This window comes from Schistocerca gregaria, chromosome 9 (assembly GCF_023897955.1).
Source record: "Schistocerca gregaria isolate iqSchGreg1 chromosome 9, iqSchGreg1.2, whole genome shotgun sequence".
NCBI lineage: Eukaryota > Metazoa > Arthropoda > Insecta > Orthoptera > Acrididae > Schistocerca > Schistocerca gregaria.
Window position 1 is genome coordinate 30,031,749 of NC_064928.1, and position 14,928 is coordinate 30,046,676.

A 14,928-nucleotide genomic window follows, 5' to 3' on the forward strand; every position below is an offset into this window, starting at 1 on the left:
CTGTCTCAGTAGCTGGAGGTAAGGGAGAGTGGGGAAAGATGCAGTGTTGAGTTTATCGTTGCACCATCGTCAGAGGGTGCAAACGTGGTTAGGGTACATCATACCTGACATCGTAGTCGGTGTTACATTTTTGAGCTTTCATAGATTTTATGAAATACAAAGTAATTTTTAGTATTATTTGATTTATTTTTAGATTTTATATTTCTCAGGATGTCTTATGAAGAAAAGGAACGTCGACTACGAGAACTTCTAGAAGCAGTTTTAGAAAATGGTTCAAATGCTATCCTGTGACTCCGAAGGGCAAGGAAGAGATTGACAGAATTTCTCAAGGAAGTGAAAAAGTGATTTGGAGCAAGAGGGTATTTTGTATGATTCAGAAGAGCCAAAATCTGCGATAGTGGCTCCTAGTTAGTCACCTGAAGTACATGGGATTTTTTATACGTCCAAAGGTGGTACAAAATGGATGAAGGATTGTCCTAGGCAAAAAGTTCGTATTCATTCAGAGAATATTATTAACAGTTCTCCGGGCATAAAAGGTATTATAAGATAATATCACTATGTTAATTAATGAAAGAAACTGCATCTTTTTTCGAATTTTGTATGAAAAACTGTTAAAACTCTGAAACCTGTACTTTTTCTGAGGAAATATAGGCACTTCATTATTTCAACCCATCCCCCCCACCAAAAAAAAGGTTTTATATCTTAAACATAGTATTCTACTTACTCATCTTGTTTAATAGACATCATTATTAATATCACAAGAAAAACAATATTTAACACTACTATAGTATCAAAAAATTGTCATCAGAGTTTCAGATATCTCACACCCACCTCATAGCTGGTATAACAATTTCGCACCTCATTCACTCCGGGTTAAGAGTCCCAGCTGAAATGCAACACTCAAATATCCCTTTCAAATGTAGATTTTGTGACCAATCCCCTTCACCAGTAAATTAAAGTTCCTGCAGATTCTTACAACAAATCTCAGTATGGCATGTACATTTCCTACAATTGTATTTATTTTGGTATTTGACTTTAAAAATCATTCCATACACACAGTTACAAATATTTAGTGCTTGTGACTGTTTCCATTGATTAGTAACAGCAAAACCAAATAATAATACGACTTTCTGGCTATTTCTGTGCATTACTGTGTTTGTTTATATATACCAATCCCTTCACCAAGAGTTGATCCACTGGTGGACTTCCACTTGTAACTGGCATTGATTATTTTTAGAATGCCTTGCTCATATGTGACTCCATTCAAATCGGTCTGAGAACTATGGGACTTAACATCTGAGGTCATCAGTCCTCTAGAACTAAGAACTACTTAAACCTAAGGACATCACACACATCCATGCCCGACGCAGGATTCAAACCTGCAACTGTAGCAGTCACGCAGTTAAGGACTGAAGTGCCTAGAGAACTGCTCGGACACTGCGGCTGACTGTGGCTCCATTTTTGATCAGAAGTGATATAAACAAGACTGTCACCTTTTTACATCATAGAACATAAGTGAATATGACATCATGTGGACTGGTCTTCAGCAAAAACTGGATCGAGCTGGAAAAAAATTTGCTCAAATCCTACTGATTTCTTAGTGAAAGAGTCATCTTATTCATTACCTGACAAAAGGTTAAGCCTTAACTGTGAAAGTTTCAGATACTTCTTGAAAATAACTACATATTCAAGATGAAATCTAGATGGAAAAAGAAAAGAAAACAAAGCTTTCATCAGGACTATCCATCTGCCAACATAAATACTTTGGCAGTGTGGCATTCAGAATTAAACGAAGTAATTGTTGGAACATTTATGAAACAGCTGAAGCCTACAACCTTCTGACTTCCATGTGTTGTATCTCTTCTTCTCGTTCAAGTTTACCCTGTTTTAGTTATGGGCTCCACTGTACTCAAGTTTTGGTAATTTTGTTTTATTTAATTTTGTGGCCAGATCCCCTTCTTGTTGCAACATTCCATCTTCCATCTGTCACCAGAAGGGAAAAATAGTTCTGGAATACATTTTGTGTCAAGTAAAGAGGTCGTAGTATCCACATACAGTTTTTCACTGTAAAGCTCAGATTTTCCATAGTGTCCTCATACATGTAAAATGTGTAACATTCAGCTGAGGTTGTCACTGTGAATAAAAGTGGGATCTATTTCACAAACATGAATTATAACATCAGACAAAATATAGAGGTAAGAAATAGTTTTATTACATAGAGTGTTTTAATTATAGAAAAAATACATGTGGTCCATTATTTTCCAAATAACTTTTAAAGCCCACAGCTTCCAGGTACTGAAGTACTTAATACATCACTGAGATAAAAGGAATGATTCTGCACTCTGACGAACCAAGCAGCAAGCAACAAACTATTAATTTTATGTATTTGTACAAAACACTTACTGTTACCATTCTATTACATATAAAAAGGTAATTTAGTAAAAGCTTGAAATTATACATTTTAGAATTAACTGCTAATAAGCAACTTGATAGATATTATATAAAACAAATTTTTGTGATTTTTATTTGTGTATAGTGTTATAAACATTTCTTTAATAAAACTTTTGATACTTGCTCTTCTGAAGTCTTGAGTTTCAACAATTTATTGTGTTACTGTATTACAATGCATACATAAGCTGATGAAACAGTTTAAAACAAAGTTTGTGTTATACTGTTCCATGAATTCATAAGCAGATGAAAAAAATTAAGACAAGCAATAAACAATACTTATTTGACACGTAAGCGAAAGGGTGCAGTCTGCTTCACCTGAGCAATGTTTATAAAATGTACACCTCAAGGTGTTACAATTTTATGCTGTGTTGTCAGCATTGGAATTAATTATTTACTCATGATACGAACTGTACTGACTTCAGATTAACTTGATTCTATTGTCAGAGTATATATTTTTATAATGTGCACAATTTCACATTACATATATTCGTAAAGCAGAGTGTTATTTAGTAAACAACCACATCCTTGGCAACAAGTTCACAGAATACAAAGAAACACTCACAGTGACATACCACACAAAGAAACTCAAAATATCTATAAATGGAATTACCAGCTGTTTGACATACCAGACATAGTTCTCATTTGGAATGGTTGAAGAAACGTATTTCACTCTGTGAAATAATATTGAAGCTGTACATATTTATGTCAATTTCTTGTTACAGATTCATTAAGATGATTGTCTTCAGAACTGTTTTGTTATATATGCAAAAGTAAACACCTTAATGAGTGACCTCTCTGGAAGTGACAATAATAACATAAATGAAAATAATTTAAACTAATGTTCCAAGTAAATAAAAACTCTTATTAGCACTGATTAGTATATCACTTAACAGTTTGCCATTATTGAACCTCATAAACTGAAGGTAAATTGAAATTACAGCCAGTTACCAAGAAAGTAGTCTAGGCTGATGTAGAAAATTATTGTTGTTCTCATACCAACAATAACAAACAGTAGCAGTACTTTTATCTCAATCTTTCACTTCACTACATTATTAGGAACGAAGCTCATGAATGTGTGTACATTCCAAAGTAAAAATTAATTTGCATCAGAACAGATATCAGAAAAGATGAGCTAAAGTTACTGCTACTAATGGCTTCTTATAACTTTCTTTGTCAAATTTGTTCAAGCAAACATGACAAGAATGTTGTTACAGAATGAATGGCAATGAGTGTTTTGAACACTAAAAATTATTCTCATATAACACAGCCTAACAAGAGGTAATCAGGTCAGACCTGTATTAATTTACCACTATCCATTGCAAAAATATTTGTTTACAATTAAGGCACTTCCATTTTGGAAAATTGTTGATCACACTAGAGGTAAAACAGATACCAAAAGTGAACTATCAGCATTTATGGAAGAAAAGACCCCATCAAAACTAAATGGCACATAATGATTTAGCACACATGGAATAATAATGTTAATTTGAAGATATTCCTTTGGTAAGACTGAGGCTCTCATCCTCCAAAATACAAATGACGTATCTTAGTTTAGGTATTTACAAAATATATTTGTGTCATTCCTAAACAATAAACATTCCGTTGCAAAAAAAAGCTCTCTGATTAAATTTTTGGTGATACTTTTCACTTTGAAAAATAGTACTTTGTGTACACTACAGTTATTGTCAGGTGTGAAGAAACTGAGGTGCAGCAGAAAAATGTTACTATTTCTCTGTACCAAATGTAGCAACAAGTTCAAAAAGGAGGGAAATTTACTGTTCTATTTGCTGTTATATTCTGTATAATTACAATAGTTGTTTTACCTTTATTAAAATGTTGTCTCCACTGTTGATTCACATAAATTGCAAAAAATTTTACATTCACGAGTTTTGAATAGTCAGTGAAATAATGTATTGTTCTGTTCATGGATAGCCTCATATCATACAGCTCAATCCGTGTTCTACAACTGCATATACTTTACATCAGAAACCTAGTGTCCTCAAAAAATTATTCCTTAACTCCCTTTCCTATTTACATATGAGTTCAGCTTGGAAGAGTTTTTAAGCATGTTTCTTTCAGAAGTTAACTCTGCAGAAGAATGAAAAGCAGTTTACTACCCTTTTATAGCTACTAAACTAACGATATTAAATTAATTGTTGGTCCAAAAAGCACCTAAGTGATGGAAGTATCTTAATGGAAAATCCCGTTCTATATATTTAAATATGTGAAACCAAGAACGAAATATACTTAATATATACTACAAAATCAATGTGTGGAGACACCTGGAGTGCTTGGAACAGTATGAAATGCAATAACTGTTATTGTTTCTATAAATAGGTACCAGTATAGTCATATTTCTTGTTGCACACATTCAGTATGAGATGTGGCTAAGTTCGTTTTTCAGTTTCTTTAGATTTAGCTGCATCCCCAATCCCCACACACATAATGCTCCACATATTTTGCAGGCAGTTCATATTTTAATATATGACTGGAGCAAAAGCTTCAATGAAACAGCATTTTGAAACATATAAAAAACTGCCTTGTAACAGATAACCTGTCGAAATTCAATATTTTGTGCAACCTAATTAATGAAGCAGTTCCTAAAAGTGCACTAAGAGACACAAAATTGTACTATTAATACAAATACTCGTGGTTATTAATGTAAGAACTATATGACTCATTATTATACTAGTTTAAATGGAGAATAAATCACTCTTATAAAAATTACTTATGGTTCATTAAAACTTGTGCAAAAAAATTATAAAAATAGAAGCTTAAAGTCTGCATCCTATGTTCTACCATTAACTTTTATACTAAAATATAAACAGTTATTGTATACAAGCACAACACACAACTTCTTATAAAACACAATAAAAACAATAAGCATTTTTACAAACATTAACCTTAATCTCGTAAATAAAGGAACATAGGCTATGCACACTTACAATATAGTTTATTTACTTTACACATTTGTTCTGATACCATAAAGACATAAAACATGCTAAAATTACTTGCGGCAATGGTTTTGAAAAAAAATACAATAAAAATATAAAGAACAATGTTGAATTATAGCTTCAATACAATAGCTCTAACAGAATATAAATTATCATAGACTATTAATCCTGTGACGAACACACAAAATGTTGTGCAAGAAGAATGTAATTTTAGTAATTTAGTGACTTTCAAAATGTGTTTACAGAAAAATAAACATTGAAAGTAGTGCAAAGGCCTGAAAAGTGAACACATAAAAGAAGTCTTAATCCCCTTTAAGGAAATTTGTAGCACCTAAGTTAAGCACCAGTTTCAACATACATCAAGAGTATCACTGATGCTTACAAGCAGCAGCAATAACAATAAGAAATTAAAGAGTACAAAATATATAAATAACACTCCTTTTTTCACAAAGAATGAGTATAAAATATGAAACTGTAACTGGAATTTCAACAGTGGCAAACAATGATCTCTCAGTTCACATCCTTTGTTTTTAAAGCATCTACAACGGGAAGACACCAATCAGTGACTGAGTGTATTTTATTTTACTTTTTTCGAAAAATGATGTTAATTGTCCTATTTGCGATGAGGGCATTGATCTTCATAAAGAGAAGCTTTCGTTGATGAAATAGCTGGACATTTCTAAACCTCAACTTCTCATATTGTCAGCTTTGGTGATATTCTTACAATTGACTCACAAAATATCATAGTACTTTGCACACACACACACACACCTACACACACACACACACACACACACACACACACACACACACACACACACACACACACACAGGCGCGCACGCGCGCGCGCACACACACATTCCAGTTACAGCAATTACATTATCACAAGTGTCAAATGTTATATAAAAGGTACAAAAATGTTGTGAGTTAATATTTTGAAAATCATGGACAAGTTTAGTTTTTAATGTCCTTGATAACACATTGTTCTCTAATAAACCATATTAGTACTTACTCACTTCTGCCACAGTGCAGTTTGAAAACTGACATTTCTGTTGTTCTGTGTACGTGGCCGATTCTTTATGGAACCTTGGTGATTTCTTTTTCCTGAAATCTTAAAAGCAGATATTTCTGAATTTTTCTCGCAAATTTTTAGACACTGATAGCAATTATGTGCTTGCTCTGCAAAAATGTTAAAATTATAATCTGGTAAGGCACTTTGATGTATTGACTCTTTCTTGCAGGATATTTAGAATACTTGGGTTCTTCAGACAATTAAGGCAGCAGTAACATACTTTGAGAAATTATGGATAAAGTTCAAATTTTATTCTACTTTGCGTATTTTAGAATCATACATGAAGGTAGAGTAAATGAAAACAGTGGAAGATGACTATTTTGGAAGCATGAGAGGTACACATGACTTTATAGTTCAGGATGTATCCCAAACTGTTGTTTACATTGTTTGCTGAATGCACTGAACAATTTGTCATATGGGTCTAAAGCCAGATATTTTACAAATAGGTTTTATGTACTTTGTAGACACCAGCACTGAAGCAATTTTTCATAGTGTACATCTTACATTCAAGTTCTACAACAGATTAAGGTTACTACGATCCTCGATTCTCGTAAAGAGCTCAGGGCCCTGTTAAGCCATGCAGCCACCATCAATACCGGCCCCCGGTGAGGGATAGCCACTGCTATAGTTGCACGATGATGGGTACTGCTGCTCCGGTTGGTGCTGGTGGTGCTGCTGGGCATGGTGGTTGTGGTGGTGGTGGTGGTGCTGGTGGTAGGTGCTACTCGCAATGAATGCTTCGTAGGTCTGCGGCAGAGAGTCGCCATTTGTGCCGAAGTTGTCCCCGGACTGTGTACCTGCACAGTGCAAGATAGTCCTTCAGTGACAAGACATTTCAGTATTAAGAGACAAAGGAATTACAGACATTGTATATGAGTGGGCACTGACTGAAATCAAGGGGGAAAGTTGAAAATTTGTGCCAAACCAGGATTCGAACCTCGGTCTCTTGCTCTGACCGACATGCAGATAGTGGGCGTTGCAACTGCACAGACTACCCTAGCATGCCTCCTGTCGCACCCTCTACAAGTGCTGCCGGCTCTTTCAGATATGTCCAAAAAAAGAGACCATTTTTGATCCAGCAACCATTACAAATTAAGACACAAAGGAATTACAGACAATGGCTGCGAGTGGGCACCGATTGAGTAGTGTGTCGATCAGCTGAGAGTTTGGGTCTGATGAGAGGCGTGCTAAAGCTAGTACGTTCAGTTGCAATGAACACTATGTGTAGATGGCTTAGCGGTCAGAAGACCTGCCTAATAAGTAGGAGATCCAGACTTGAATCCTGATCTGGCACAAATTTTCGAATTTCCCCATTGGCTTCAATAAATCCGCACTCATAGCTGACGTCTGACATTCCTTTGTGTCTTAATCTGTAATGGTTACTGGATCAAAAATGGTGTCTGTTGTTTGGGCTTGTCCGAAAGAACAGACATCACATATATACATTTCAGAATGTATGGTCTACTAACTGGAATTTTCCAATAATAAAGGTACAGCTTTGAAAACTGGCCTCAAGATAGCACCTGTGTCCACATGATATGTAAATAAAGTAATAAGAATGATAGAAGACTGTTCAATCTGGCAATGCTAGACACGGGTGAACACGTGATACGTCATGAATGTGTAACTGTCTGCACTAGCGTCACATTCGTTGTCCGTAGAGTTTTCTTCAGTGGAGTATGTTTTGCTTGTTCATTCGTGCAGTAAGTGACTTACATATCGAGCAATGTTGTGCGATCTTATTTTGTTTCGTACTCGGGCACACTACAGTGGAACCGTTCGCAAAACACTGGCAAGCCTACAGAGACAGCATTCTGCCGAGGGCCCCGGCGTTTTGGTTGTGCAGATCGTCGGCTGATAGTCACGACGGCTGGGGCAGAGTTGAATCTGGATCACACCACCATTCATGTCAAAAGAATTGGGTATCGCATCACGACTATGTGCCCTGTCAGTCAACATTTTCAGTAATACATTTTTTGGCCATTAAGGACATTCCTGTGTGTCCTGAGCCAACTTATTCGCCCGACTTGAGTTCTTGTGACTCTTTTCTCTTTCCGCGATTGAAAACGCACCTCGAGGGAAGTCGCATTGAGGCGCTCGATAACATCGAAATGGATGTAACCGACAGGATGAAGGTAATTCCAGTATCCGCGTTCCAGCAGTGCTATGAGGAGTTGAAGAGCAGTCTCCAGCGCTGTGTGGTTTCCTAAGTCAAGTACTTTGAAGCCGACAAAGCTCAATTGTAACGCTATTGGAATAAAACAGGTGAAAAAATCACTCCTGTTGATTTGTTTGCACGCCTTTATTGTCTCGATGCTGTGTAACTCACGTTACGCAAATTACACGTACAATATTCATTCAGTATTTGAGAGCGAGAGCACTTAGCGATTTAAACCAAACTTTACACACTATTTCAGAACGGTTTCATAACTTTATTTCCCTGACATCCCCCCAAAAAAAGTAGGGAAAAAAGTGTATCACTTACGACAGTTTCACTATTCGTGCAGTAAAACTACATCATCTGCCATGACGTTTTAACTTATTAATTATTTACTACTAACTCCATTCGCAATACATTTCCAGACATTATTCACATATATCACTGAAAGTTTCCGCTGAAATGCATGAAAAACTAGCTTTTATTGAAATGGAGAGCAAATTTCCTTGACTATAAACATCCCAGTTAGGTTTTGAGTCTTTCATTAGAGTACGGGTAAATAACCTGAAACTAATGAAATCATCATAATCAGTGTTTTGTGTCTTCAACCGTAAAAGTTTTACAAGTGCAACAACAAATAAATAACAAGCTGTTTTAAACTTTGGAGTAAATTTTTTTAAGAATCAGGAATGTGGGTAGGTTTACTTATAGTGCACTGTCAAGGTAGAAAGGGTATGTGTCACTAAATGAAGTTTACAATTGACCTTCATGTAATGAAGGCATTTGTGAGAATGTATGTCTAGAGTTTAGCAGTGTGCGAAAGACAATCACGAACTGTGGAAAAATCGTGAAAGATGAGAATCGAAGAATCTGGGATCATATGTTACAGGAGGAGGGAGAAGAATTGAGTGGAGGTCCTCCCTACAGTCGGCAAGGAGAGGGATGTGAGGAAATCCCTGACTTACGATGAGCCGGGCCGCTCTGGGAGGAAATTTTCACACACACGTCATTTAAGGAGCAATCAAAAAGTTTCCATTGCGGCAGGATGTACGAGTAAGCAACGTAGCGGGACTGCGATGCAGGTATATAAGCACTGACATGTAAGCAAGGGATTATTGTGGCATTTGTGTCTTTCTAACGTTTGTGCAGTATATGCGGAAACGTTATATATGGCGATATTATTACCAAATGCCTCCAAACAAGGCCAATGTGAGATTTTTTCCTTGGCTGCGGGACAAACACCAGTAGACACCCACAAAAGAATAAAGACTGTGCACGGGGCAGCATATCTGTTCAAGACCACCATTGTGGAATGGTGCGCCAAGTTCGCAGATCGACACGAGACGGAAGTCGATCGGTCGTTCATTGCAGACAAGTGGCAGGCACTGCCCTGTAGCCACAATATGTCCCCGTGCGATTATCGCGCTTTCAGTCCCTCGAAAACCGTCTCGAGGGGTCGACGATTTCTGATGGGAGATGACACGCAGCACTTCCTCGTGCAACAGGACAAGGTGTTTCACCAAATGGGTATGTGCAACCTGGCGCATCGGTGCTATCATTCCTTCAATGTTTGTGGCGATGTTGCCTGATTGGCATACCCATTCTGGATTGTACGCCCTTCGAACGGAACATTTTTGATCGTCCCTGATATCATTTGGCTTTTGGCAAGACAAGCGGCTACATGTTTTGCCTGAGCCTTCCACTGGCCCTGATGATGGGACAGTTAGTACTGGAGACGGCAGTAGTGGGCAAAAATTGTTGGGTAAGACAGATGACCAAGGATGCTGGGGCAAGTGCTGCTCTGAGATAGAGAGGTTCCACAGGAGAGGAACTAGCCAGAAGATGTCTCATTTTGAGTCGCTCACCTGCTGAGCCAGCCGTCGGCGGAGCGCCCCCCGAGTTCTTGAGGCAGGTGGGCGTGTGCATGGACAGCATGTCGATCAGGCGGCGCCGCTGCGCCTCCAGGTCCTGAATCTGGCTCTTCAGGTCGTGGTTCTGCGTCTCCAGGATTTCGGACTCCTGCAGACAAAAACCGTGTGATGCACTCACTGGGTACGAGTACGTGTGTTTTTTGGTTGAAATTGGGACTTGTATGCCTACAGTCGGCTTTCAGCCATGTCGGCATACTACTGTAGCGGGTGACATAATCCATTAACGAGGTTTACCATCCTAATCATTCGGACGTTAAACATTATCTTTGGTGCTTCTAATAACGAGCGATAATAGTGATTACGAACAATTTACGTGACATTGGAATTATTTATAAATATATTTTCCTTTCGGATATTAAATTCTTACCTGCCGTACTACCGGTTTCAGGGATTGAGCCTCTGTTTGTGGGTTACAATGATGTTAACCAATAAATCCCAAGTTTTATTTCCTTGTCTTAGTCATTTATTTTATTTGTTGCAGCTTTCACGTTGTAATTTTTGCTAAATTGATTCTTCCACTATACCTAGCCTGGCTAAAAAAGGGAAGCATGCAAAAGACACTTTGTGTACATATACACCAGCGGCATGTATGTAAACGATTAGAGTTGCAATGCTCTTGGAACCGCGCCACTGCTACGGTCGCAAGTTCGAATCTAGCCTCGGGCATGGATGTGTGTGATGTCCTTATGTTAGTTAGGTTTAATTGGTTCTAAGTTCTAGGAGACTGATGACCTGACCAGTTAAGTCCCATAGTGCTCAGAGCCATTTGAACCATTTTGCAATGCCCCGTGGAAGGAAGAGCGGCCGCCGATGTGTCTTAGTATCTTTCCTATTTCGTGCCGAGGCATGTGAAAGCGTATAAAAGGGACGCGGACAGCAGCAGATGTTGAGTGCTCACTGTGAAAGCTGTGAGCGCAGAGAGCTGGTGTGCACTCGTGTGAGACAACGTTATCAGCACGAGCGACAGTCTGAAAGGGGCCTCACCGTCGGTCCCCATTTCGAGAGATGGTCGGATTGTACAACAGCCAGGTTTGTGTGTGTACGGAAACGTAAGGACAGGCATACTCGTCGGCAAGCTTCCACTCTACAGCATATGAATGCACAAACCACACTGTTGTCCCTTCTTGTCTGCACCTATCATCGAAGGACAAGTAATGAGCTGCCTGCACAGGAAAACATTCCGTGCCGTACCGCATCACTGGTCAGAGACTAGCAGCAGGCAGGCTTGGGGATTAGTGTCCCACGCGCAAGTTTCTGTTAACTCTACGGTGCAGACAGCTGCCGTGGACTGTTCGCCAATGGTGTTCCTTCGTGTCTAGCGATGAGTTGCGGTTCGGCACCATCGATGGCGGTGACCTGGGGGAGAAGTCGCACTCTTCCACCGTTTTTCATGGGCATCTTGCAGTCTCGTGTGTTACCTCACATGTGACAGAATCTTCGTGCCATCCTTCAGCAGGACATTGGTCATCTACACGTGGCACACTGCTCTACGAACTGCTTGGCCAGCAGCAACGTCTCACCGAGCGAGGCGGCGCAGTGTTTAGCACACTGGAGTCGCATTCGGGAGGACGACTGTTCAAAGCCACGTCTGGTCATCCACGATTTCCCTAAATCGCTTCAGACAAATTCTGGGATGGTTCCTTTGAGAGGGCATGGCTGTCTTCCTTTCCCATTCTTCCCTAATCCAATGGGATTGATGTTCTCGGCGTTTGGTCCCTTCCACCAAATCGACCAACCAACCAGCAACATCTCCCGATTTGTACCGAACAGAACAAGTATGGGACCAAATTGGACGTCAAATCCATTACAGTGCCGCTGTTCAGACTATAGAGGACCAATTACAACAGTTGTGGGCCACTGTGACTCAGCAGAGGGTACAACAGTTTTATGACGCCGTTATCAACTGAATCAGTGCATTCATCCACGTCACAGGCAATGAAACGTCATAGAAATAGCAGGGCTGATGCCGTCAAGTTCTTTGCAAATTTAGCTCGATTTTCTAATCACTGAAATTACATCACATAACCTCTCAACCCACGAAGTCTCGTCTGCACCTCCTCCAACCCCAGCCCCCTTATGGGCGGTTGGCCTTTCTTGCCAGGGAATGTATTTCATGGTCGGGAGATGGAGGATTAGGAGTCTACTATTGAATTTTTGCAAGAATTGCGTGTAATCGGAGGATATTGTAAGTGTCATGTGCATGGCGTTCATTGAGGTCTGACCACGATTTCGTGTGGTGGTCATAGTTTTGAACAGTGTTTCTCTGGTTGTTTCGTTTTGCATATTCTCCTGTTTTCGTGATTTTATGTTTGTTATGTTAATCTGTCCACTCTAAATCCCCGCCCCCCGTTCTACCACGGTATTCCCGTTAGTATTAGTATTTATTATTAAGAAACTGTACAGTTTTCAATTTTATGATATCACTGGTTGCCAGTCTATAATGATGTTTATGTTGCACTTTGAGGTTTATTATTACGTCATTGGTCCAGGTACACTGATGATATCTAAGGCACTGGTTTATCAGTTTTTACTTTTACTGGTACCCCAACTACAACCTTAATGTGAACACTTTAGGTTGGACTTGACAGTAACCATAAGGTGTTACATTAATTATTATTTCCACTATGCATTTTGGAGGGTTCCACTTCCGTCACCAAGGGGATTTATGTTAGTGAATAAACTATGGACAATGTGAACGAATGACCTTGGCATAAGCTATGACACTATGTGGCAGCAGACGACAAAACACTAATTTAGTGCATAGTCCGAAGTTACATGGATACTTTGATTGCATCGGTTATCAGAAACATAAAATTTAAATTCCTAACAGTCTTCACAGGCTGTTTTCCAGTCATACTTACGTCAGAAGCACTTAATAAAAACTGAACTAAGCTAATATAGCCTATTAGGAGCTAACATGTGCTAAGACAACTCAAACAATATTTTTTATGAAATTTTAAGTTATAATCCTACTGATGTTAATTATAATCATATTGATACTGTGTGTGTGTGTGTGTGTGTGTGTGTGTGTGTGTGTGTGTGTGTGTGTCAAAATGAAGTACTGCTGTGGAGTGGAACAATTACTGCAGTTGAGCATCAGTCACGGCGACGAGCCCTGAAGGAGAATAAATGTGAATGGCCGCCGATGGTCAGAATGGCGTCCTTTTAAGACGACAGCTGGTGGGCGGCGCAGGGTGTGGCGATGGCCCACCTACCAGTCATTGTAGTCAGTTTGGCACAGCTGATTCTAGAGTGCAATCTGGGCTGTGCGTACAACATTTAACGTTAGTTTTTGCTGTTACGTCAGCTACAGCGAGCAAGGTGCTCACCTACCAAAGAAAATAAAAGTAGAAATGATGCAGCTGAGACACATAATTCTTTTTCCCCCTACTGTTGTGTGGGCCGCAATGCGCTGTAAGGATAACAGTTTTTGTTGTGAAACTATTTGACAATGACCGAGGGCTGACATTAGCTATTTATTAATTAATGAATTAACAACAATTATTACAATTCCATGTGGCTTAACGGCATGACGCGTGGCGACGTACATGTTTTTGTAGTGAAATAACGTGTTTATTCCCGAATAATAAAAGTAAGAACAATCTTCGCATGAAAATGACTTCCTTTGAGTCTTTGAAATGAAAAGCATTTGAATTGTGGTACAATGAAGAATGTTTAAAAATGTACTGATAATGTATAAAGTGAACAAATAGTGAAAAGGATAGTCTAAGGAAGACCCTCTTACGAAAAGGACGGACAGGTCAGTGGCATCCTGCGCCCCGTAATAGTTGAGTTGGCACCAGAACAAGCAATGGATGGGGAAAATAGTGGCAGCAGATGTTAGACAATGTGCACAATTCAGAGATGCAAGGCAGGAGAAAATGAGGACATAAAAAGGATACAATGTAAACAACAAATATGGAATGGCGTAACATACAAAGTCAGCCCAAATAATGGTTGCCTTATTGGACCAACAGTGAATTCCATGAAGGCTCTGAGCATAGTGAATGATGGTAGTAACTGAATGGTGACTGACGGTAGTAACTGAATCGATACATTCTGAAGGACCGCGATCGGCACTATCACCACATCATATTGCCACTAGGAAACAGCACAGAATTTATTGTATCACTTGCTTTTGTATACAACAGCAGAGGTGACATCTTGGTTTAAAAATTGCTTAATAATCTTCATCACTCATTTTCAATGACTCCAAAAATAGTAATTGATGGCTAAATACAAAATTAAACGGAGCACAGTGAATAAAACACGGGAGGGCAAAAAGAGCACTTTAATGTAGTAGCCTTGGTTTTAGTATAAGAGCATGCAATACGTGGTTAGTTTACTGTATTGCTCAGTAC

At 38.9% G+C, this 14,928-nt stretch overlaps 1 protein-coding gene across 3 annotated transcripts in view; it reads right to left on the reverse strand.

The window, feature by feature from the left end:
- Positions 1-2,190: 2,190 nt before the first annotated feature.
- LOC126292124 (activating transcription factor 3) overlaps positions 2,191-14,928 on the reverse strand; it is a 460,567-nt gene continuing 447,829 nt past the window's right edge. For all 3 annotated transcript variants that reach the window (XM_049985955.1, XM_049985958.1, XM_049985957.1), the window contains 2 exons: positions 10,502-10,655; positions 2,191-7,275 (listed from right to left, as the gene is read on the reverse strand). In XM_049985955.1, coding sequence (XP_049841912.1) covers positions 7,049-7,275; positions 10,502-10,655 — 381 coding nt within the window. In that variant the 3' untranslated portion in view covers positions 2,191-7,048. The remainder of the gene's footprint in view (positions 7,276-10,501; positions 10,656-14,928) is intronic.